The 26062-nt window shown below is 44.1% G+C and overlaps 1 protein-coding gene across 1 annotated transcript in view; it reads left to right on the top strand.

Moving 5' to 3' along the window:
- ATRNL1 (attractin like 1) overlaps positions 1-26062 on the top strand; it is a 968544-nt gene that overhangs the window by 171123 nt on the left and 771359 nt on the right. The window contains exons 6-7 of the mRNA XM_073595827.1: positions 2233-2407; positions 15746-15833. Of these exons, the coding sequence (XP_073451928.1) occupies positions 2233-2407; positions 15746-15833 (263 nt within the window). The remainder of the gene's footprint in view (positions 1-2232; positions 2408-15745; positions 15834-26062) is intronic.

Genomic DNA, 26062 nt, shown 5'->3' with positions numbered 1-26062 from the left:
GTGCCTTGCAAAAGTATTCACCCCCCTTGGCATTTTCTTCATGTTTTGTTGCCTCACAACCTGGAATTAATATGGATTGTTTGAGGATTTGCACCATTTAATTTACAGAACATGCCCACAACTTTGAAGATGTTTTTTTTTTATTGTGAAGCAAACAACAAATAGGACAAAATAACAGAAAAAGTCAATGTGCATAACTATAAACCCCCCTAAAGTCAATACTTTGTAGAGAGACCTTTTGCGGCTATCACAGCTCCAAGTCGCTTTGGATAAGTCTCTATGAGCTTGCCACATTTTACCACTGGGATTTTTGCCCATTCCTCCTTGCAAAACTGCTCCAGCTCCTTCAAGTTGGATGGTTTGAGCCTCCTGAACATCAATCTTTAAGTCTGACCACAGATTTTCTATTGGATTGAGATCTGGGCTTTGACTAGGCCATTCCAACACATTTACATGTTTCCCCTTAAACCACTCAAGTGTTGCTTTAGCAGTGTGTTTGGGGTCATTGTCCTGCTGGAAGGTGAACCTCCATCCTAGCCTCAAATCACACACAGAGCGGTACAGGTTTTGCTCTAGAATAAACATGTATTTAGCACTATCCTCTGCAGCTCCTCCAGGGTTACCTTAGGTCCCTGTGCTGTCTCTCTGATTAATGCCCTCCTTGCCCGGTTTGTGAGTTTTGGTGTGCGGCTGTCTCTTGGCAGGTTTGCTGTTGTGCCATGTTCTTTTCATTTGGTTATGATAGATTTGGCGGTGCTCCTAGGGATCATCAAAGATTTGGATTTTTTTTATAACCTAACCCTCACTTGTACTTCTCAACAACATTGTTCCTTACTTGTTTGGAGAGTTCCTTGGTCTTCATGGCAGTGTTTGGTTAGTGGTGCCTCTTGCTTAGGTGTTGCAGCCTCTGGGGCCTTTCAAAAAGGTGTTTATATGTAATGACAGATCATGTGACACTTAGATTGCACACAGGTGGACATCATTTCACTAATTATGTGACTTCTGAAGGTAATTGGTTGCACCAGAGCTTTTTATGGGCTTCATAACAAAGGGGGTGAATACATACGCACATGCCAATTATCGTTTTTTTATTTCTGAAAAATAGTTTTATGTATATATTTTTCTAATTTTACTTCACCAACTTAGACTATTGTGTTCTGATCCATCACATATAATTCAGATTAAAAAAACATTGAACTAAAGGCTGTAATGTAACAAAATGGGTAAAAAGCCAAGGGGGTGAATACTTTTGCAAGGCATTGTAAGTTATATCATACAGGAGTGAGATCAGCGCTATCCAGAAATGTTAAGGCTTGTGTTTAATGTTTAATGGCTCTAAATGGGTTGTGCCAGCAACTCCAGCACTGCTTGTACGTAATAGTAAAGGGTGTGGGGTGTGCTAGAGGGTCTATTGATGCTGGCTTCTGGGGGTCCATTGTCACTGGCGGGGATCTGTTTTTGTGTGAGGGTCTATTGTTGCTGGTTGGGGATCTGTTGTTGACTAGGGGGTCTTATGTTGCTTGTAGGGATCTACTGTTGAGGGAGAGGTCTGTTTTTTCTGGCTGTTGCTGGCTGCTAGGAGATCTGCTGCTGGGGGTCTAATGTTGCTGGGGTGGATGTTTTGTTGCTAGGTGTGGTATTTTGTTGTGGGTGGTTCATTGTTACTGTGTGGGGGATCTATGGTTGCTGGGGTGGGGTCTATTGTTATGTGGGGTCTATTGTTACTTGTGTGGAATTTGTTGTTGTTGCAGGAAAACTATTGTTGCTGGGGTGGAGTCTATTGTTGCTGAGGGGGTCTATTGTTGCTGGGGAGGGTTTGTTGCTGGCTGCAGGAGATCTATTTTACTGTTTCTCATTATCAACAAATTCCATACACATTATTTAGCACCACAAAATTATACTTAGTTCTGTATTCTCTAAAAGGGGTAGTACTGGGACGTAGGTAGAAGGTGGAACCAAGGGACGATGGTCAGAGGTGGGTAGGGGGCAGAGACAAGGGGTGACTCAGAAGGGGTGGGGGGAGTTCCTGCACCTATCTTCTGAAAAAAAAAAGCTCTGATTGTAATAATTATAATGTATGTATATACAGTAGTCAGGTTGAACCACCAGCAGTGTGGACTCTTTGACTATTGGTGTGGTGCCCATACTGCTTGCTGACATAGTTTGATGTTGGATTTTGGCCCTTCTGTTGTCCACTTGACTGACATTTTTTTATTTTCTTATCATTGACAGGTCCAGATTGTTCACTGAATGTTCCCTCAACTGACTCTTACTGGATTCTGCCCAATGTAAAACCCTTCAGCCCTTCAGTGGGCCGGGCGTCGCACAAGGCGGTCATGCATGGAAAGTTTATGTGGGTGATGGGCGGCTACTCGTTCAACTACAGCGCCTTCCAGATGGTACTGAAGTAAGTGATGCTACAAGGAGAGGAGTCTGCTGGCATAAAATGCCCCTAACTCAGCATACAACATGTCCAGAATAGAAGAGGGGTGATTATCCTGAAAAGCCAAAGAGAAAGGGCGGACTAACAGTTAAAGAAAAATTTGATTTTTGAAAGACTAGAAGGAGGGCGCAACTCCTCTTTTTGCTCCTTTTGCTTGCATTTGTCCATTGAACCTAGCTTCTAGCTGTATACAAATTCTGGTGTGCTTTGGAGCCTCACACACTGTGCAGTGCTCTGCAGGGGTGGGGATTGTCCCTGTCCCGATGTCAAAATTTGCATGACGCTCACACACAGCTTTTTTTTGTCCAGCTCCCGGGGAGCTCAGGATTGGCCTTGCAGTTTGGTACCTCCTATATCCGGGATCTCCAAACTACAGCCCTCCAGCTGTTGTGGAACTACACATCCCATAAGGCATTGTACAACTCTAACATTCACAGACATGACTAGGCATGATGGGAATTGTAGTTCCTAAACAACTGGAGGCCCATAGTTTGGAGACCCCTGTCCTATAAAGGTCCATAGCTTAGTGATTTTTCTATGATGGTGACAGGTTCTCTTTAAAGTATGTTACATAGTTACTAAGGTTGACTAAAGACACCAGTCCATCCAGTTCAACCTGAGTGAGTGTGGGTGCGTGTCTACAATTGTCCCTGTACAATGTGTCTCATTAAGATGCTCATCTATTGGTGGCCTGAAGCTGCATGGAGTAGGGAGTGCAGACTAAGAGCTCCGGCATAACGATATCCTTTACACCGATCCTCTGGGACATTTCCACCCTTTTCATCTGGCATACAACACATTCATCTGACAGCCTACCCGCCGTGCCCATGTCACCGCCGAAACGAGCCCCGGGAGCGCTGGCAAAACTGGACAAATATCGCCACGAGGAGCGGGACGCGGCCGGGGAAGATGGCGCCGCGCCCTCGGCTACGGAGGAGGCTCCTCTCACAGGCGACACAGCACGCATTCTTGAGGCCGTCTCCCTCTGCCAGACCACCCTTACCTCTAAAATAGAAGAGGTTAAGATCGATATCTCCTTGATCCGCCAGGATATTTACAAGCTGCGGGAGAGGGTGTCTGAAACGGAGCGTAGGATTGGGCAGACGGAGGACGACATCTCTCCACTACAGATTATAACCGAAAGGCTTCAATATCAGCTAAATGTCGCCCTAAGTAAACAAGACGACATGGAGAACAGACTCCGACGCTGCAACCTCTGCTTTGTAGGACTGCCGGAGAGAGCGGAGGGATCGGATCCACCTACATTTTTGGAGAATCTCCTCATCGCCAACTATGGCAGGGAGGCATTCTCATCTACGTTTATGGTAGAGCGGGCACATCGGCTGGCTGCAAGACCCCCGCCGCCTGGAGCCCCCCCACGAACTTTCATTGCAAAGCTCCTTAACTTCCGCCACCGCGACACAATTCTTCGCCTCACCCGCGAAAAAGGCAACATCCCCTTTGGAGACCAGCACATTGCGGTCTACCCGGATTTTTCCGCTGAGGTTCAAAAGAAGCGGGCACAATTCACGGAATCCAATCGCCAACTACGCAGCCGCCACCTCCCATACGCCATGCTGTTTCCAGCACGCCTCTGAGTGATCCGGGATGGAAAAGCCCACTTCTTTGAGGACCCCTCCACGATTATTCCATGGCTGGAGCGACAAGATGCAGCTGCACCGTCCTAGCTCCTCAGACTTTCTTCCTTACAGCCACAAGATTGGGTACAAGGAATCCGAGATCTTCATCCCTGATGATATCCTTACTTTCAGTGAGTCACATTTTATTGCATATCTACCCCCTCCCGCCTCCCCCTCCATCTTGTTTATGCTCCTTTGGCGCTTATTATATGCGCCCTGCCATCCTTCTCCTCTACCAGACATGTCCTGGACTTGTCGTCATTCTCAACATCTGAAGTCTTGCCCCGTGTCCCCACAAAATATTTGTGCCCTGCCACATAGGAGCATGAGGTTCGCTCTTACCCAAGTAATCCGATGTTGATAACCATAGCATCGAACTGCACTTCTCATGACATTTGTTCGCCCCCAGGGACACCCGGGACTGCACCACCACCTCCATGTTGGTGCGCCTCGCTGCCCGACCAAGAATTGTTTCCCTGGCCAGCCACAGTCCCCACGGCCGTGAAGGACTGTCACAAGTTTGTTAAGCCATGCTGGTCCAGTGTTGGCAAGGTTCAAGGTTTCTCCGGTTTTAGTTTTTTTTCTCCTTCTCTCTTTTTATTTCGTATCAACATGATATCTGCTACACCCAATGTTGCACTTTTCATAATGTTGTTTGTAATGTATTGTGGTCATCTGAGTTTTTCATGGTATGGCTCGCCGCTGGTCTTGCGCAGCTTCTTAGTGGCTCCTGCGACCCCATCAGCAGCGACCCAGCACATAACTTGTAATGCAATTGTCTCTATGCATATCCCTGTATACGGGCATCTGAACTGTTGTGAGTGTGGGGATGGTTTGCTCCCTCTGATCTGGCCGCATGCTCTCATATCTCCACTGAAAATATGGCATCTATAAAGCTGGTCACCTGGAATGTGCGGGGGCTGCGAGCTAAGCCCAAACGCATGACCGTCCTCTCCCACCTCAAACAAATGCGGGCGGACATATCCATTCTTGTTGAGACCCATATCACGGGCCAATTACAGCTGGCACTCAAAAAGCCTTGGATGGGCTGGATTTACCAAGCCCCGTATACTAACAACACGAGAAGGGTTGCCATTATAATTGCTAAAACTGTCCAATTCCATCTCCACAATCTGCGGTCAGATCAGCAGGGCAGGTACCTGTTCTTACATGCCACCATTGGGGGGCTTGAGGTATTGATTTTAACCTTTTACATTCCCCCACCATTTCAGTTTGCTGCTCTGAAGGATGGATTGGCTTTTATGGCTCAGCATCCTGCAGTGCCTGCCATATGGATTGGTGACTTTAATATGGTCATAGACCCTTCCCTTGATAGACTTCACCCACCTGGTACAACACCCACCCACTCCACACCAACTAGGTTTGGGAGATTCCTCCAGGAGTTCGCAATGTCGGACTCCTGGAGACTTAAACATTCCAACACCGCTGCATTCTCGTGCTTCACCCCCTCACAGACCGCCATGTCCTGCATAGACATGATCCTGGTTTCCTCTGCCCTAATCCCGGACCTCCTTGAAGCGGGGTTCGGGGCCAGGATCCTATCTGACCATTCACCCTACTGGATCACCCTCCGCCTGCCCTCGGCCCCTCCGACCCGCATCTGGAGACTGAACCCATTCTGGCTCACAGTTCTCCCAGATCTGGAGGCCATACAGCGAGAATGGACCTATTACTTCCTCTCCAATGTGGGGTCGGCGTAGTTCGGGCTTGTGTGGGAGGCATTCAAACTGCATGCCCGTTCAATCCTCTCCACGAGAGTTAATAAACACAGAGCCTCCTCTAAAATCCTCCTGCAGCAGGCTGAGGAACGGTTAGGCTCACTCAAACAGCTCTTCCTCGCAGACCCCTCGCCCTCTAATTGCGCACAACTCCGCTCACAATCTAGGCTCACAGACCACTTACACTTTGAAAAAGCAAAAAGAGGAATGTTCTTCAGTAAACAGAAAATATTCGAGCTGGGTGAGCGGGCCGGGAAGCTTTTGGCTTACATGGCCCACTTGGATCATAGCCCCCCGGTGGTGGTTCAGCTCCGCTCAGAGTCTGGATCCATAATCACTGACTCTGCACAGGTAGTTCAGGAATTTAGGCGATTCTACGCTGACTTATACACATCCAAGGCCAACCACTCCCAGGACGCATTGTGCTCCCTCTTACAGACGGTAGACTTTCCCTCTCTTACTGCATCCCAACTTGAGCTTTTTGAGGCACCCATCACTGAGGAATGCATACAGGAGGCACTGGCGAGCCTCCCTACATCCAAGGCCCCCGGCTCGGATGGCCTGCCCCTGGAGTTCTACTCCCAATTCCAAGAGGTTCTCCTCCCTAAGTTACAGTCCTTATATTCCCACATCTTTGACTCTAACATCCTCCCACATTCTATGAATGAAGCCCTTATTGTCCTCATCCCGAAACCAGGCAAAGACCCTTTATACCCTGAATCATATCGCCCCATCTCCCTTCTACAATTGGACGTTAAAATACTAGCAAAGATTCTTGCCCTACGGCTTAACAAAGTGATATTGAGTCTCATACACGCTGACCAGACCGGCTTCATGCCTAACAAAAACACAGCATTCAACCTTCGGAGACTGTTCATGAATCTCCAAGCCACACATGACAATGTCGGGTCCAGGGTGGTGGTTAGCCTGGATGCCGCCAAGGCGTTTGACTCAGTGGAGTGGAGCTACCTGTGGGAATGTCTTCGCAGATTCGGCTTTGGGCCTAATTTCATCAGGTGGCTCCGACTCCTATAGCAGGCTCCCACCGCCCGGATCCAGGTCAACGGTAAGATATCAGACGCTTTTCCCCTCACCCGTGGAACCAGCCAAGGATGCCCCATATCCCCGCTCCTATACGCATTAGCCATGGAGCCCTTGGCTATTGCCATTAGGGCACATCGCGACATCAAGGGCCTCCGCCTTGGACAGGTGACCGAAGTACTTAGTCTTTACGCAGATGATATACGCAGACGATATGCTTCTATATCTAGAGGACGCAGGCCCCTCCCTGACAGCGGCGTTACACCTGATTCAGCGATTCGGGAACTTCTGTGGGCTACAAATCAATTGGGCCAAATCCCTGATTCTCCCCATCGACCTCTCTGCCCCTATGCCTGAAGAGGCGGCCCTCCCCCTAGTAAGGACTAGCAATTTTAAATATTTAGGTATACAATGCTCACGCTCCCTCCCTGAATATATACCCCTCAATATTGAACGATTTACAATCTCCTTAAAAATAAAACACAAATCTGGTCCAGACTCCCTCTGGGAATTATGGGCCGCATAAACTTAATCAAAATGATTCTCCTCCCCAAGTTGCTCTATTTATTCTGGCATTCCCCTTTGTACAACCCCTGCCCGCATGTTTAAAAATATGGAATCTATCCTTAACACATTTGTTTGGGGTTCCTCCCGGCACAAACTCTCATGGCTGACTCTAAAATGCCCTGTGCATCTAGGGGGCACGGCCCTTCCCGACCTAGCATCCTACTACATTGCTTCCCAATTATCCCATTTCTACTATCTCAACCGTCATGATAAACTACGCTACTCAACATTAGTGTGCACATCGGTCACTGATGTTGTGGCCCACCCATTCCAGATTTTGTGGACACCGCGGTTCTCCCCGCTTAGGGCATGGATGTAATATGCTGAACCACCACCGAAAAATTTGGCAAATGGCACAAACCATCACAGCGGCTTCTTCCTTACACGCTCACACACCGCTCTGGGCTAACCCTCAATTACCCGAACTGATGAGTATCCCTGATCACAAGCTATGGATACTTTTTAGAGTCATTTACCTTTCCCAGTTCATAGATAACGGTGCAGTTAAGACGTTTCAGGCCCTCAAAGATGAATTTAACTTACCCAACTATATGCTATTTCGCTTTCTCCAGGTCCGACATGCCCTCCAGACCCAATTCGGTGATTCACTTCCCGTCATGGAGCTAGATCCTCTGGCGGGCGTGCTTCTCGGTGAGGACCCCAAGAAACTAATTTCCACCCTATATAACCAACTCCTTTTACCAAGTACCACCTCGCAGGCGTACCGAGTGAAGTCCAGTTGGGAGGGCGATGTGGGGGGGATGGAGGACGAGGAGTGGGGGGAGATATTGGGCTCATGCAGAAAAGTGTCCCCCAAACTTTCAGACCGCCTTACGCACCTCTATATCCTCCATAGATCTTACCTCACTCCCTCTCGCTTAAACAAGTATAAGCCAGACACCACCCCAACATGTCCCAGATGCAGTAGCATAGACAGCACCTTTTACCACCTAATCTGGACCTGTCCACCCATTCAACAGTACTGGTCGCATGTTGTCAAATTTCTCCACGACCACATGGGTTCCCCCTTGACACTATGCCCACGCCAATGCCTGCTTGGCCTTCTCCCTATCCCAGAGGAACAGAAATATTTGTCCACATTCCTCCATGAAACACTTTTCACAGCTAGAATGCTAATAGCTCGCCTTTGGCTCAGGGCCGCATCTCCCACCATACAACACTGGAAAAGGGTGGTTAATCTCACCCTTCCATACAAAAAAGTTATCTACACACATCGTGGATGTCCAAGCAAATTCCATAAAATATGGGACAGATGGGTCGATGACTCTTCCACCTGTTCTGATTGAGTCAGAATGCACCTTAACCAACTTACTATGTTTACTTGCTATGAGACAATATTGCCGGCGCCTATGGGGCAGGCAGGAAGTCATACCTTGTACACCTCAAGTATTATTCACATAGCTCATTGTCATTGCAACATGCCATACGGGAAAAAGAGATGGGAAAAATCCCTTTTATCCTTTTTTTTCTTTCTTTTTTCTTTCTGTTATTGTTTAATTTTGTTTACTGTTTACAAAATTGTTTAATTTTGTTTACTGCACCAAAAGATTTGTTTTTCTTCCTGAACGTAATATCCTGTATGACTGATTATACTCAATAAACTTTATTTTTGATTAAAAAAAAAAAAGATGCTCATCTATTATAATATTATTTATTTAAGGTACCCATATAGTGCTGTCAATTTAGGCAGCGCTCCACACATACATTGCACCCTACCTTCAAGGAGCCCACAATCCAAGGTCCCCAACTCACATTCATATACTAGGGCCAATTTTGGACAGAAGCCAGTTATCCTACCAGCATGTCTTTGGAGTGTGGGAGGAAACCGGAGTACCTGGAGGAAACCCACGCAGGCACAGGGAGAACATGCAAACTCCAGGCAGGTAGTGTCATGGTTGGGATTTGAACCAGTGACCCTTTTTATTGCTAGGCGAGAGTGCTACCCACTACACCACTGTGCCACCCAAATGAAATGTTTATACTATAGCTTGCAGCTTCTAGGAACCTTTCAGAGTAATGCATTAGTGCATGATAATTTCCATATGTTGGTCTTCATATTGGGTGTAGCTATAGACATCTAAATAGATTTTTCTTTTATGATCACTGCATATTCATAAATGTCTCTCAGTGTAGAAACTAGAAAGTACATAAAATGCAGAAAGCAGTCATGTAAACCCGCCGGTCCTTCCGCAACAACACCTACTATTTCCCCTACTGCCATGGGTTTTGGACTCGTCTCTACTTCAGGCTCTGATACAGAAATTGCCTACATGAATGTAGTATACAGTATGTAAACCCTCTCCTTGGAAAACAACCCATTCAATTTAAAATAGAAATGAAAGGCAAAACATTTTGTCTGTGCGTGTATATACTGTATATACAAACTGTGTATATGTATGTGTGTGTATATATATATATATATATATATAGATATATATATATTATATATCAATCATTATAAATACCTTTTTTTCCCCTTTTTTTATAAGTGAGCACATTTCCTCTGTTCTCAGCCGCATAAGGAGCTCATAGAGCTGGCAGAAGAGAAATAGCAGGACACTGGTCTTCCCAGTGAATGGCTGTGCAGGAAGGGGGGGGGGGGGTGACCGCACAAGTCTGATCATTGGAGGAGAGCCAGGTTGAGTTCTCAGCAGGGCTAGAAAACTGAACACGCTCTTCTCTCATGCCTAGTGTTATCAGTTTTTAATAGAAAAACAGAGGGAATGGCATGAACACCAGGGATTTCAGACAAAGGAAGCAATACAAAGAAAACAGGATACTTTTTCATAAAGAAACCCTCCCTCCCTGCAATTTTCTGGGACACGTCACAGGTCCCAAAAGATGGTCCAGCCATTCAGGACATGCAGTGCGACTCGCGCACCCGGCTGTGAAGCCGCAAGCTGTCACAGCTGTGTGCCCACATTAGTGATGACGGTGGCGGGGAGAGAAACAAGGCTTTGAGCGGCCGCATCGCTGGATCGTGGGACAGGTGAGTGTTTATCAAAAGTCAGCAGCTACACTTTTTGTAGCTACTGACTTTTAATAAACACAGAAATGGCTGGAACTCCGTTTTAATTGTGGCCTTCTCAGCATAGGTAAACACAGACCTTTCTACATTAAATGGAAGATGTTTAAAAGGCAATATGACTTCAACATGGCTGAACTACTTTTCAAATCACATTTTTTTTTTTTTTATATATAACAAACATATCATATCATGTGCAGTTCGTTTTGCACAGTGTGGCCCCAAACCTCGTCTTCTTGGGTTCCACGGCAGCGCTTGCGGCTCCTACTTGCATTGGTAAACCCCCTGAGAGAAGTGCTCTGCCTGGGGGTTACCTTGCGGGCGCGCTCCGGAGTCCAGCATTTGCGTGCATAGACACAGAATGCCGGACTCGGCCCCCTCCCCCCGATACCCACGTCATTGGATTTGATTGACAGCAGCGGGAGCCAATGGCTGCGCTGCTATCAATCTATGCAATCAAGAGCCGAGAACCCCGGGCAGAGAAGGTGAGCGCATGTCCGGCTGGGGGGCTGGTCAGTGACAGAAGTTTTTTCACCTTAACTAAGCTGAAGACAGCCAATCAATTAACTTAGCATGCTTGATTGGTTTACCTGCCGAAGTAAAAACAAACTTCTGGTCCTTCAAATGGAACCAAAGGCTCTCTAAATCTCTACTATCTATATACATTAAATATATGCTCTTTCTGTTGTTCATGGACTTTGCTAAAGTATAAAGCTCTGCTTCTTGAGCTGGGGACAAAGGATCCAATGGCTCTGAATACAGAGCGTCCTTCTGGGTGATAACCTGCATACTCAGTATGGGTATTGCCATCCTCTGTATAAAACTGGGATCAAATCTCAAAAACATCAAATATCTGGGTCTTCAGGGAGTGTCCTGCACTGGGCTCACAGCAAATGATACCTACATAATCAATTTGGGCAGCACAGTGGTGTAGTGGGTAGCACTCTTGCCTAGCAGTAAAAAGGGTCGCTGGTTCAAATCCCAACCACAACACTACCTGCCTGGAGTTTGCATGTTCTCCCTGTGCCTGTGCGGGTTTTCTCCGGGTACTCCGGTTTCCTCCCACACTCGAAAGACATGCTGGTAGGCTAACTGGCTTCTGTTCAAAATTGGCCCTAGTATATGAATGTGAGTTGGGGACCTTGGATTGTGGGCTCCTTGAGAGTAGGGACAAATGTGGGTGTACAATGTAAGTGTGGAGTGCTGCGTGAATTGGCGGCGCTATATGGGTACCTTAAAGAAATAGGGATGATTGTAGACACACACCCACACTCAGTTTGGACTGGTGTCTTTATTCAACCTTACTAACTATTTAACACATGTGGTTTTTCTTTGTCTCCAGCCTTCTCCAATACAGGCAATAGGATGGCTGGATTTAAATGTATATACAGTATTTTTCATTGTAAGATTTGTACATATAGAACATTACAAAAACATATTTTGTAAGGCCTTTCATTTGACAAACATTTAGTTTAGCTGTTTGCAATATTTGCTGCACAAAATGTGGGGCCATTAAAAGTTAAATAATTGACCAAAATAATGTCTGTAACTTTGTCCAGTAGAACCTTGCTACTACTACTCTGATATAGCTGGGTGAACCCTTCATTACTGGGTCCAGCTTGCATAAATATATCTCAATGGCTTGTTTTTTCCTATCATGCTCTTTGTGTAAGATTCCAGTTTCTTGTTTCAAAAAGACAACCTTTTCTTGGCAATATTATAATTTCTCTTTTCTTGCTTTGCTGTTAGTTTTAGCAAGTCCTTAGTTTCCATCTGACATGATTTTCCTGATCTCAACATAATAAATGATAGCAATACCGTGCAGTCATGCAGAGATGTCCGTAAATTCAAAGTTTTCTTCGGCTTACCACTGCACTTATAAGGAAAAGGGACACATCATTTCACAATCCACACATTCTGCTTTGGATTTCAAAAATAAAAATAAATAAAAACAAAAAGTACCAACAATCTGTATATGACAGAACAGAAAAATCATCAGCCAGATCAAAAACTTTAAAACAGCTCTCTGCAGGTGGCGTGATCTATCCTAACAGAGTGCATGGACTTGGCATGATGGGTCTGTTCTATGTTAACCACTTCAGCCCGGAAGATTTGGCTGCTCAATGACCAGGCCATTTTTTGAGATGCGGCCCTGCGTCGCTTTAACTGACAATTGCGCGGGAGGGGGGCAAGGGAGGAAGTCACATCTGCACAGAGCTAACAGGACCCACAAAAGAACTAAAAGTCTCAGCACAACCATTCACACACATACATGATTATCACTTTAAAACTGTTTACATTTTTTCCAATGTACACAACACATGCATATTGTTCTTTCACTTTCTTTTAACTCTCTTCAAATTTTCCTTGATTAAGTTAAGTTTTACCTCCCTAAATTCTATATTCCTTATTTTGTTCTCTGATATCCCTTGCATCCCATGTACTGTAATCCCATACTTGATTTACTCTAGCTCCTATGATCAAACGGACAGTCATAGTGCTAATCCCATATTTCCTCTCTGACTACATATAAAGTATTCTGTTTTGGTCCGGGGCCAAAAATGATGTTATTCCTATACAGTTTGACTCTCATTTCATAGAATTTACTAGTTGTGGTGCCTAACCCTAAATTAATCCCACAACTTCAAAATGTCCCTTTATGTCTATTGTTAATTTGTCTGTCACCCTGGATCCACCCTGCTCACATAGATGGCTGTTTCTCTAGCTGTTTAATCTGCATGATTCTTAGTCCCTGTGGATTTGGTAACCCAGTTACCCATAGTGGATCCCTGTCTACTTTAACCATTTATCTAGGGCATCTTCGGTTTATATATTTTCTAGCGCTCCTCTTGCACTGGGCATTTTTTGAGGGTCTCTTACCCTTCACTCCCTTACCTAATTTATAGCCCATAATGACTGGCTAGTCTTTTTCTCTGCTCTACTTGTGCCTATAACCTCTTGCCTCTAAACTATTATTGCAGCAGAAGTGTGCTTCATATAACCTGTTAAAAGCACTATTCTTCCCTTTCTTATCTATAACACTCCAATGGACAGTAGACAGTGACGACATAACATATAACTACCAATCAATACAGTTCAATACAGTTCGATTTAATGGCAGTAAAATAGGTACCCGTTGTCCCAAAAATGTCTTACCGATCAAGGAAGTCTGATAACTCAAATGTAAGTAAAGGGCTTTACCTCAGCCGGCTGATTATTAGAAATCCACGGATCGTCTCAAGCTCCTTGTTTCGGATTATCTGGGTCACCTGTAAATTCCCTCTTAGGCAAAGTTCGCCAATTGCTCTGGATATTTTATAGATAGGCAACTCCTATCCTCATATTGATTAGTGGTTCCAAATTAATAACTACTGCAGTAGAGAACAGACACAAAAGATACTAAGCATCTTTCCAAAAGAACTGTTTTGTTTTATTTAGCGCAATTGATGTTTTTTTTTACACATGATTACATAGATATAAAATAATATTACAAATGTACTTTTATTGTAACAAGGGGCGTAACATAGGCAGGCTAATTCTAATCAGAGTTCAAAGGAATACAAACATGTAATAATAACATTATTAGTGCCGTGTGCACAGTGAGTGCAGTGTGCAATACATACAAAAATACAAAAATATACAGAACTTACACATTTGCTTTACATTGCTGAGCCAGCATCCTCCTGTGTTCAAGAACACCAGGGCAGCTACTCTGCATGGGACCCCCTCTGTTGATTTTTATTTGCTGCCTGTGACACCTCTGGAGAGCTTTTCCCTCACTTCCTATTGACACAGGTAGCAAGAAAAGCAAAGTCTACCCCTTTCGCAAATTTTTTAAAATAAAAAATATGTCTGGAAGTCCACTTAAATTATAATGTGGCAGGGTGGATTTGATTTAAATCAAGTCCTTTAAATCACGATTTAAATCATGATCTAAATCACTAGAAAAAAGGCTTGATTAAAATCAACTCAATTTAAATCATGACTTTTAAAGAGCAACTGTCATCTCTGTCCCACAACGACTCCTCCTCTGACCCGCTGTTGACTCACCGACAGTCCTATTCACTTTAATGGGACGGCTGGTGATGCAGCAGTGATGCAAACAGGGTGAGGGATGTGACGGCAGCAGGTGATTGGATGCCCGCTAACAGGAGCTGCCATGATGGATCTGAAATGACAGGTGCTCTTTAAATGTAAGGACTTATTCTTGCTGGTAGTTAGAATCTTTAATATTTCTAAACAAAATTAAGGTTTCCTATTTAGAATAATAAGCGGTCAGTTTAGTAAAACAGTGATATCAGAATCGATTCAATCATATAGTTTGTAGTGTACATAGACAATACAATGGGATAAAGGAATATTCCTGAACTTTATTTTATCCCATGGTTACTGTGAAATTGTGTGAATGCATCAATGCAGTGCATGTTATCTCAGCTTGCAGAGATTGGATTCATTGAACGAGTTTACCAAAAATGTAAATATTGCAGAATATACAGCCTCATGCTACATAACTAAGCTCCATTTTATGCTGAATAAACTAAATTATTAATGTATCTTAAATAGAAAACTATCTTGAGATTTTTACTCCAAAAGCATTTTATTAAAATAAATTTGATCAAAATAAAAAAAAATGATTTAAATTAAAAAAATCAGATTTTTTTGATTTAAAAAAAAAAATCATTGATTTATATCCACCCTGTAATGTGGAAACTAGTGTGTGTACACTGTATATCTAGCTTATCCTTTCCTCATACATAATGAGTCACCAACCTGAACCCGCATGCAGCCAGTAAAGTGCCACAATGCTTAGTGTACCTGTGCTTGTTCAAGGGCCGAGTCTCCCGTGTAGTAAAGGATCCAAGATGACACACAGACACCATTAAAAGTAAGCCAACAACGACCTGCTCCCAGCTTTCTATGCTAAAAAAACTTTGTATTTGTTTAGTACATAGATATGCAATTAGCGGACCTCCAGCTGTTGCAGAACTACAAGTCCCTTGAGGCATAGCAAGACTCTGACAGCCAGAAGCATGAAACGCAGAGGCAGAGGTATGGTGTGACTTGTAGTTTTGCAACAGCTGGAGGTCCGCTAATTGCATATCCCTGGTTTAGTATTTTACTTAGTGTTATTTGATAGTGATTGCTATTTTTATCTTTCATTGGCAATTGCTGCTAAATATTAATTGCTTGCTCAGTGATGTGATGTGGCTCAGTGAATTGAATTTGTTTTTGACCTGGATCTCACCATCCTGTTCTGCTCTTCCTGCAGCTACAATGTGGAGAGCAGTATATGGAATGTAGTGCCGGTCCTGCGGGGGCCCCTTCAAAGATATGGACACTCTCTGGCCCTATATCAGGTGAGCACATAGTACATGCTATACATCTCTTCTGTCCATCTGTCTCTGCATTACAGTTATTGCTTGTCTGCCCGTGTATATCAACACTAACATCTTCACTTTTGTAATGGAGACAATGGGGGTTATTTACTAAAGGAAAATCCACTTTGCACTGAAAGTGCACTTGGAAGTGCAGTCACTGTAGATCTGAGGGGGACATGCAAGGAAAATAAAAAACAGCATTTTAGCTTGCATATGATTGGATGATAAAATCAGCAGAGCTTCCCCTCATTTCAGATTTACCCCTTATGGCGTGTACACACGAGCGGACTTTTCGACCGGACTGGTCCGACGGACCGAGTCTGGCGGACGATTCGACCGTGTGTGGGCTTCATCGGACCTGCAGCGGACTTTTTCGGTCGAAAATCTGACGGACTTTAGATTTGGAACATGTTTCAGATGTTTACGTCGGAACTCCGCCGGACCCAGTTCCTATCGAAAAGTCCGCTCATCTGTATGCTAGTCCGAAAACCGTCACTAGGGCAGCTATTGGCTACTGGCTATGAACTTCTTAATTTTAGTCCAGTCGTACGTCATCACGTACGAACCCGTCGGACTTCGGTGTGATTGTGTGTAGGCAAGGCCGTTCGTTGGGAAAGTCTGCCGGAAGTCCGTCGAAAGTCCGTCGGACCAGTCTAGTCGAAAAGTCTGCTCGTGTGTACACGGCATTAGATTATATAATAGGAGGAAACACCTATCTAGCCAATCACTCTATATCCAGTCAGGCAGGCCCTTGCACTACATAATTGATGGCAGATCTAAAGGAGAGTGTACAATCAGATTGTATCGTGTATGGCCACCTTTATACACCTAAAATTACTAGTTGCGCTTTTAGTGCCATTAATTGTTAACAACACACCAAACACAGAAGCAAACACACATTTTGGCGTGTGACAAAACGAGTGTCAAAACGCACAGTAAAAAATACGCAACCCACAAAACGGCAACATGTCCCATAAGCCACATATAGCACAGCCCATTTAAATCAGCAGGCTGCCCTATGCGTGTTACAGGAAAAATGAGCCACAAAATGTGCGCTCCCACTATGCTAGATGTGATTGGGGCCTGAAAGTGAAATTGGTGTGATAACACAAGAACAATGAGGCTCCATTCACATCTGTGCATTTCCTTGCGTTTCAGAAGTGCGCTGCGCCAAAATCGCAGTAAAAAAACGCACGAAGCTCCGCTCTAAAAAAAAGTTCTGAAGCTTCTTTGGGGTGATTGGTGTGTGTAGGGCGGCCCATTCAGGAGGATGGGCTGCCCAAAAATGTGGGAATGTGAGTTCCCGCTATGCGGAGATGTGAACGGGGCTTGACGGCTGAGTGTTTCTGTCCACTCCCTCCTATGTACTTGTATAAAGATGGCCATACACTTTGCAATCTGATTGTATATTGTGTATTTAGTGAGAAGGGTGATCACAGATTGATTGCATTTCATTTAAATAACGTGCAGCTGTAAATAGGAGGGTGGATGATGCGGGGTGTGTGCTAATGAGGTCAGCCCGGTCAACTCCTTCCTGTGTCATGGCCTATAATCTGTAAGGACGTAAGACAGAAGCAATAGATACGTTTGGAATCATGGATGGAGGACAGTAAAGTGCGTGTCTGTAGATTTTATGGAAAGATTTGATATTTTTGCAAAAAAAGTACATGAATGCTATATTTGTACATAGGGGAGCTGGAATTTAGAAAAAAAAGGTGAACTTAGCATTTAAGGATGGCTTTTTATTAATAAAATATGGAAAAATTATACTGTTGCCATACATTGTTATGGGTCAGAAATGTATTCATGCAGACTAGAAAGATACTGATAGGTCCAGTTAAAAATGAGTTTTTAGGCCTGGTTCACACCTATGCATTTTTTAGTTCGTTTTCAGGTTTTGCAGGAACACACTACAGTCCATTCAACATGGTTTCCTATGGGTCACATTCACATCTGTGTATTTTATGGAAAGGGACAAGGAATTTTTTCTGGTTTTTGGTTCCATAGACTTCAACGGATCAAAAACGTGTACTGAAAAACACAAAATGCACCTGCAAAGGTGTGAACCAAGCCTAAGATTCATTTAGGCCCCTTTTACACTGGGGCGGTGGCGCCGGTAAAGCGGCGCTAATATATTTAGCGCCGCTTTACTGTCGTTTTAGCGACACTATTCGGCCGCTAGCGGGGTGATTTTAACCCCCGCTAGCGGGTGAAAAAGGGTTAAAACCGCCCGCAAAGCGCCGATGCAGCAGCGCTATGCCAGCGGTATGGCCGTGCTGCCCCATTGATTTCAATGGGCAGGAGCAGTGTATACACCGCTCCTTCATCGCTCCAAAGATGCTGCTAACAGGACTTTTTTCAGCGTCCTGCCGGCGCACCGATCCAGTGTGATAGCCCTCGGGACTTTCACATTGGAGAGACTGCAGCGGCTGTTTCAGGGAGCTTTGCAGGCGCTATTTTTAGCGCTGTAGCGCCTGCAAAGCGCCCCAGCGTGAAGGGGGTCTTATGATTCATGTCAGATGGCATCTTTGGATGGTTGCATGGAATAAGAAGCAGTCCAACAATGTAGAAAACTTTGTGTATTCGCTTTTGTTTCTTCTGTCTTTGGAACTGTATCTCCCTTTTACATCACTAAAAGAGAAGCACATAAGCTAAATGAGCATTCCTGTTTATGACTTAGGCCTGGTTCACACCTATGCATTTTTTAGTGCGTTTTCAGTTTTGCAGAAACACACTACAATCCATTTAACATGGTTTCCTATGGATGTAGTTCACATCTGTGCATTTTCTTTCAATAATTTTATTAGTTTTGTAGGTACATAAGCATTATACATTCCATACAAGAAAATTTGGGGGAAAACGTTTAGTATACAAGATGTAAAGTAACATCACAACATGGCCAGCAAGGGCCAAGAAACATTAAGATAATATGAAGCATGTCTCAAGAACCTGAATGGGTTATACAACCAAAAAAAATCAAAGGAGATTTAGATCAGCAAACCAAGTCCATCCTTTCAAGAGTCTAGAGCGGTATTATACACTTGTTGATGGGTAAAGGAGCATCTGGTCATATTATCGATAAGCTAATGGAGAGACAAACAGGAGGAAGCACCCTCACACACCCCTAAAGGGATTAAGCTGTGGGCGAGGGGTCACCCTCCTCCCCGGGTCACCAGGTATCAGACCAAAGCCACCTCTAAGAAGCTGCTATGTTAACAATTATAAATGGATATAACAATTCAGGTTTGGCTAGATCATAGAACATTCGCTATGAATCAGTGAGAAGAGAGGCTTGAAAACAGAGGATAGAAGAGTAGGAGAAAAGAAGAGAGAAGGGAAAAATTGTGAAAAGGGAAGTTCCAGTAGGGTCACTCAAAGCTCCATCAAGTGGAGGAGATAGCGCCTAGGTAAAGGGGGACATTGCAGTAATTGGCCCAGGGTTCCCAGGTGAGTTCAAATGACCTGGTTTTATCTTGTATGATGCTGACTATTTTCTCTTATGCCATGATCCAGGATATTTTATGCTTCACCGCTGTGAGAGGAACCATAGTTTTTTTCCAACGGGCAGCTATTGTAATTTTGGTGCCCAAAAGGATAAACAAAATCAGATTTTGCGTAAATTTATCAACCTTGCTCACTTTAATGTTGAGGAGTGCTATGTCCGGTGTCTGGGGGACCTTAACGGACATTACTTTGCGTATCAGAGAGAATACTTTGTTCCATAGACTCCTTTTACGAGAACAAGACCACCAAATGTGGTACATTGTTCCAATATGATTACAGTTTCGGAAGCACAGCGGGGAGGCATCCGGGTAAATCTTTGCAAGAAGGGAGGGAACTCTGTACCATCGTGTTATTATCTTAAGGCTGGCTTCAACTAGAGAAATATTCAGTATACCTTTAAATGAGCGTTGAAAGCAGGAAAACCACTTGTCTTGATCCCAGGAAATATTAAGATCACTTTCCCAAGATAGGGCGTGGGGAGGTTTAGTCGTACTTAAGGCAAGAGAGGAATAAATAATGGAGATCCCGCCCCTCCGATCCGTGGCGTCCGAACACCATGATTCATAGCTTGTGATCCGAGATGGATCTGGTTTATTAGGCCAAATGGAATGGAGGAAGTGTAATAATTGTGTGTATCTGTAACGCTCAGAGGGAGGCATCTCAAGTTTACTTGTGCAGTATGCTATAGATATGGGGCCTGTAGATGTGAAATAATTTCCAATTCTAAGTAGTGCTTTATTAAGCCACCAGCTAAATGCTAAGATGTTAATTCCCGGTGGAAAGTCAGGATTATGGAAGATGTGTGTTAGTGGTCGAAGAGTGGAGATCAGAGATGGGTTTTTATGTAATTGGTCGCACAGAGCTAGGGAGTGGGAAAGGGTTGGAGATAATATGAGGGTTCTAAGCTTAGCAGGAGACCAAAGTAAGAAGTCAATGGTATGGAGAGGGACTGCTTGGCGTTCCATTGAGACCCAATCAGGTTTGGGGCCCCGAGAGTATACAGTGGAGATCTGGGCCAGCTGAGCGGCTTGGTAGTACCACCAAATGTTAGGTAAGGCTAAACCCCCTTGTGATTTAAGTCTGAGTAGGATGTGCTTCGAACATCGTCTTCCCTTGGATCCCCAAATAAATTGTAGAATTTTGGATTGTAAAGCCTGTAATTGTGATTTCCGGATTGGGATAGGTAAGGACCTGAAAAAATAGAGTAGTCGATGGAGGAGGGTCATTTTGATTGCATTAATACGACCTAGCCAGGATAAATTATGCTTAGCCCAGTTGGTAAGGTCTAAAGACATTTTATGAAAGATGGTCGGATAGTTGGAGGAGTCACATCTGTGCATTTTATGGAAAGGGCCAGGGACTTTTTTAGTTTTTGGTTCCATAGGCTTCAGTGGATCAAAAGCGTGTATTGAAAAACGCAAAATGCATCTGCAATGTACAAACTGCAACCTGCATAGGTGTAAATCAGGCCTAAAGCTGGGCCACAGAACACTTACCAGTAGTTGCATTGTGCCTGTGGAATGTCAATGCCTGTCTTACTGCACATTGTCCACTAGGTGGCAGTATTGCACTTCAAATAATGGCAGTGTTGTTGATCGCTTGCTTTGGGATCAGTGCCTTGTGGAGCATCAAAACGGAGATTGTGCAATAAAAGCAGGTCACAATGCATATACATGCAGCTTTCTCAAATCCGGTGCATTACAACTAAATAGTGCATGTATTAATACCTTTTTTGCTCCTCTCCGTCTGTTCTGCGCTGCATTTGTGCGAAAAATGCCTACATTTGCAGAAAGCTAGCTTAGAATAGGTTGTAAGATGGCAATACTTCCGGATATGAAGATTTTGTGATGTTTGTAGCTGCTGTAAAAAGATGCTTTTGATGTGATTCAGGGGCCATTCACCAAAAACTGTATGAGGAAAGCTCTTATATGCTTCCAGCATGTCATGTTCCCTTGATTTGTCGATAACATGCCTATTGCTTATCTATATCTGGATGATAATGAAGAAGAACAGAGAAATAGAACACCAGAATAGACAACTAGACACCTAACCACAACTAGGTCATAGGATTGTGTCACCTAAGGTTCTATAAGTGTTACAATGACATACAGTATGTAGGTCTTCAAAACCCTTATTCTTCTTTTAAGAACTTTGATATACATCTGGTTAATCCAGCTTCTAAGCAGTGCTAATTTCATTGACTAAAACATTTTCGTCTACTAAATGAATACTATTTTAGTCTACTAAAATACGACTAAAACAATTGAGATGACTAAAATGAAAATGCCATTTTAGTCAAAAGACTAAAGTATGACTAAAATGAAAATTACATTTTAGAGAAATACCTAAATAATGCATTACAATTTAACTACACCCATTAGATTTCAGTCAACTAAAATATACTGGAGATTTGGTCGACTAAATACGACTAAAACAATTGCAGAAGACTAAAATGGGACTAAGACGAAAATGCCATTTTAGTCAAAAGACTAATGCCCCGTACACACGGTCGGATTTTCCGATGGAAAATGTCCGATCGGAGCGTGTTGTCGGAAATTCCGACCGTGTGTGGGCTCCATCGGACATTTTCCATCGGATTTTCCGACACAGAGTTGGAGAGCAGGAGATAAAATTTTCCGACAAAATCCGTTGTCGGAAATTCCGATCGTGTGTACACAAATCCGACGGACAAAGTGCCACGCATGCTCAGAATAAATAAAGAGATGAAAGCTATTGGCCACTGCCCCCTTTATAGTCCCGACGTACGTGCTTTACGTCACCGCGTTCAGAACGATCGGATTTTCCGACAACTTTGTGTGACCGTGTGTATGCAAGACAAGTTTGAGCCAACATCCGTCGGAAAAAATCCATGTATTTTGTTGTCGGAATGTCCGATCAATGTCCGACCGTGTGTACGGGGCATAAGACTAAAACTAAATTGAAATTTGCTGCCAACATTAACACTGCTTCTAAGATCCAGGGTCACCTTGATGATACCGATGGCTTTCTTCTCTAAATGCTGATAAATTGTTATGCATGCCCTCAGAAGCTCATAAAAAGGTAAGTATAAAATGTGTGGGGATAGGGGGGTTGGAGGAAGCTGGCAGGAAATGGGCTTTAAACTTCATTATCACCATTTCTCAATCCTGTCCCCATAGCAAAGACACCAAGAAACAAGGAGAAATTGCTCTGGGCACTCTCTTGCTGCCCTTGTCATGTGACCACCCCCTTTTCCCGGTGTAACAGAGATAGGAAGTGGGAGAAAATCTCCCCAGTGGGGATCACAAACTGAAATAAGAGCCCTGCAACTCTTCTCCACTTTATATGGAGTAGAAAATTAGAACATCTGACCAGTGGCCCCCCACTGCTGATTGATGGGGGTCTCCCCACCAAAGTTTGTGCTGATGAACTGCTTTATTAGTGTAACACCTCTCCTAGTTAGGTTGCTATAGTTAAATAAAATTTAGTTTTTGGCTTCCCTGTAGCAGGGGAACAGTACTCAGTTGCTTTTGGCTGTTCTGGGTGCTGCTGGTGCAGGATCAACTACTTCCCCCTGCATACCAATGAGGTCTGGAATATAGTGGGTGGGAGAGGCAAACCCTGGCCTGAATATTCATACAGCCAGTCCCTGGTCAGGAGAGTGATCAGTAGGGGGCTGAGGGGTGTATAAATAGCCTGAGGCCCAGACCAGCAGTCTTTTGTTCTTGGGGAAGAGGACCCAGCCTGCGGAGGTGAGGCCCTCTGTGCTGATAGCTACAGGACAGAAGAAATATTTTTTGGGGTTCTAGCTAGAGCTCGGGGACCCGAGCAGCATCCTGAAGCAGTGCAGGAAGTGTTGTATCCTAGAGACTGTCCTTGCCACCTTTGTGAGAGCTAACAAAAGTTTTTTTGACTCAGGTTATATCTCTGCCAAGGGGTCCCATGCGTTGTAGTTCTTTTAAATTCTGAATTCAAAAGGATGGTTGCACCATGAAGAAGCAGAATAGTCACAGTTGTCACTGTCATCTTTTGCTTTTCTGATAGTTTTGGTGTATCCCAAGGCTAACCCACATCCACCCAAGTTAAACCAGCAAATAAACTACAAAAAGATGTGCACAATCTGTTTCCTGACTTGGGTGACTGTGAACTACTGTGTACCTGACTGCCATGTGCCTTACAGGAACCTGGGAACAAGCAGCCAGCCCAGTCTGGGGTGTTTGCTACATTAGTCCTGAACATCACAAATATAGAGAAAAGTCTGGTACTGCCCATGACATACCTCCATCCTTATGCAATAGAACAAAGCAAAAATAGCCCATGGGACTGAGTAAGATGAGCACGGGGGACAATAAAAGTAGAAATAAACATGGTTACATAATTTATTGAAAACATGAGTAAATACATGGACATAATAGCCAAGCTATTGAAGTAGTATAATGACAAATTGCTTAAAAACATTCACGTGTGTTGTTGTATTTAATTTAAAGAGTTAACCACTTCAAGCCCACGGACGTCATACGACGTCCTGGGCTTTGAGCAGGTATATCTGAATGATGCCTGTAGTTACAGACATCATTCAGATATTGCCGGTTTCAGCCGGCGAATCTCTACACCATAGGAATGATCATAGCGGCCGTTCCGCCGCTTGATCGTTCCTATGGGAGGCAAGAGGGGACGTCCCCCCCCTCCCGCCGCCCTCCGGTGCTTGCTCCGACTCACAGTTACGATCGGTGAGGCGGAGAGTGGATCCGCCGGCGCCGGATGTAGATCATAGAGATTTACGGCGGACCAGATGGTCCCCGGAGTCTCTATGATCGTCGGAGGCCGGGCGCGATGTTATGACGTCATGCCCGGCCTCTCCATTCAAAAAAACGGCGCCGCTTCGGCTGGGAAGCGGCGATCGTTTTATTTTTTTTTTTTTATTTCAGGCTTCCCAGCCTAGTGGTGAGATATGGGGTCTTATTGACCCCATATCTCACTATTAAGAGCACCTGACATGTCATATTGCTATTACAAGAGATGTTTACATTCCTTGTAATAGGAATAAAGGTGATCATTTTTTTTTTTTCAAAAAAGTGTCAAAATAAAAAAAATTAAATATAATTAACAATAAAAAAAAAAAATTTTTAAAGCGCCGCTGTCCCCGTGTGCTCGCACGCAGAAGCGAACGCATACGTAAGTCCCGCCCACATATGAAAACGGTGTTCAAACCATACATGTTGGAGCGAGAGCAATAATTTTGGCCCTAGACCTCCTCTGTAACTCAAAACATGTAACCAGTAAAAAAAATTTCAAGCGGGGCTAACTTTACTGTTTTGTTTTTTTAAAAACACAAAACAGTTTTTTTCCCCCAAAAAACGCGTTCGAAAAATTCCTGCTCAAATACTGTGTGAGATAAAAAATTGCAACAACCGCCATTGTATTCTCTAGAGTCTTTGCTAAAAAAACATATAAAAAAACATATATAATGTTTGGGGGTTCTATGTAATTTTCTAGCAAAAAAATTATGATTTTTACATGTAGGAGCAAAGTGTCAGAATTGGCCCGGTATTGAAGTGGTTAAACAAGCATCTAAAATGCGTTTCACAAGCCACTGCTCGCTTCTTCAGGAGTAGATCTTTGTATGCAATATAGCTAAAAAGTAAAGTATATATAAAAAAAAAATATCTTTTTGCAAATAGAGGCCCTAAAAGAGCCCCATACTTACAAATCGGCTACGCCGAGGTTCCCGATAGTGATCTCACAGGAGGCAGCCACAGGATACTTCTAGCCCAGGACCTGAAGGGATGGAGTGGACAGCAAACCACCGGGGCGACACGTGGGGGGCAGGCATGGCTCAAGGATGAAAAGGCATGTCCTTTGATGTTCCTCAATGTTCAGGATAGACAACTGCAATGTAGGTGTGTATAGATAGATAGATAGATAGATAGATAGATAGATAGATAGATAGATAGATAGATAGATAGATAGATAGATAGATAGATAGATCTATATATATCTAAGTATTCTCATAAATACTGCTATAGCAGACTGTAAATAGTAATGGATAAATCTACATATTATGCAGAGCAATCCCTCAGTACTGTGGACATAAATAGAAGGGGAGTGTTGTGAGTTGCAAGGAAAGGTGCTTGAATGTAGAGAAGGAATGAAAAAGTAATACTAATAAGTAGCCTATGGCATAGAAAAAAAAACCATAAAACATTACCTAAAGTGCAAAGTGTAAAAATGTGCATGGGAGTATCCTAGCAAATGGGATATATAGTGCTTACCAGTAAGTATGTCCTCCATGTATGAGATGGAAAGGCAGTGTGAAAAGAGTGGAGCCCCATGTCAACCCTCCCACTTAAATCCCCCAGTAGGTGCCGCAGGCTACACCGCTAACGCCATGTGAGGTGGCTGATTGTGTGAGCGTGAACGACACTCATCACCTGGGAAGGAGAAGTATGCGCGTGCGCGAACATCTCCTGGCCAACTGTGATGGACAAAGCCACAACATAACGCCGCTTGAACGCGGAAGTTGCAAGTAAGGTGTGGAGCCACGACATGATGGTATGACCCCACCTGCCCACAGAGATCGCACGACAGGCGTGGAGGCATGACGCCGATGTGCAGATGGGCCCGCCTGTCTGGCAGACAGGAGGGGACAGCAAGGGAGGAGGGCCTCTACTTCACACATCGCAGCTCCCAAGACAGACAGAGACCGCGGCCACCCACAGAGCAAA

Source organism: Aquarana catesbeiana, linkage group LG08 (assembly GCF_042186555.1).
Source record: "Aquarana catesbeiana isolate 2022-GZ linkage group LG08, ASM4218655v1, whole genome shotgun sequence".
NCBI classification, from domain to species: domain Eukaryota; kingdom Metazoa; phylum Chordata; class Amphibia; order Anura; family Ranidae; genus Aquarana; species Aquarana catesbeiana.
Note: the sequence above shows the minus strand (reverse complement) of the source record. Positions and strands in the feature narration are given on the sequence as shown.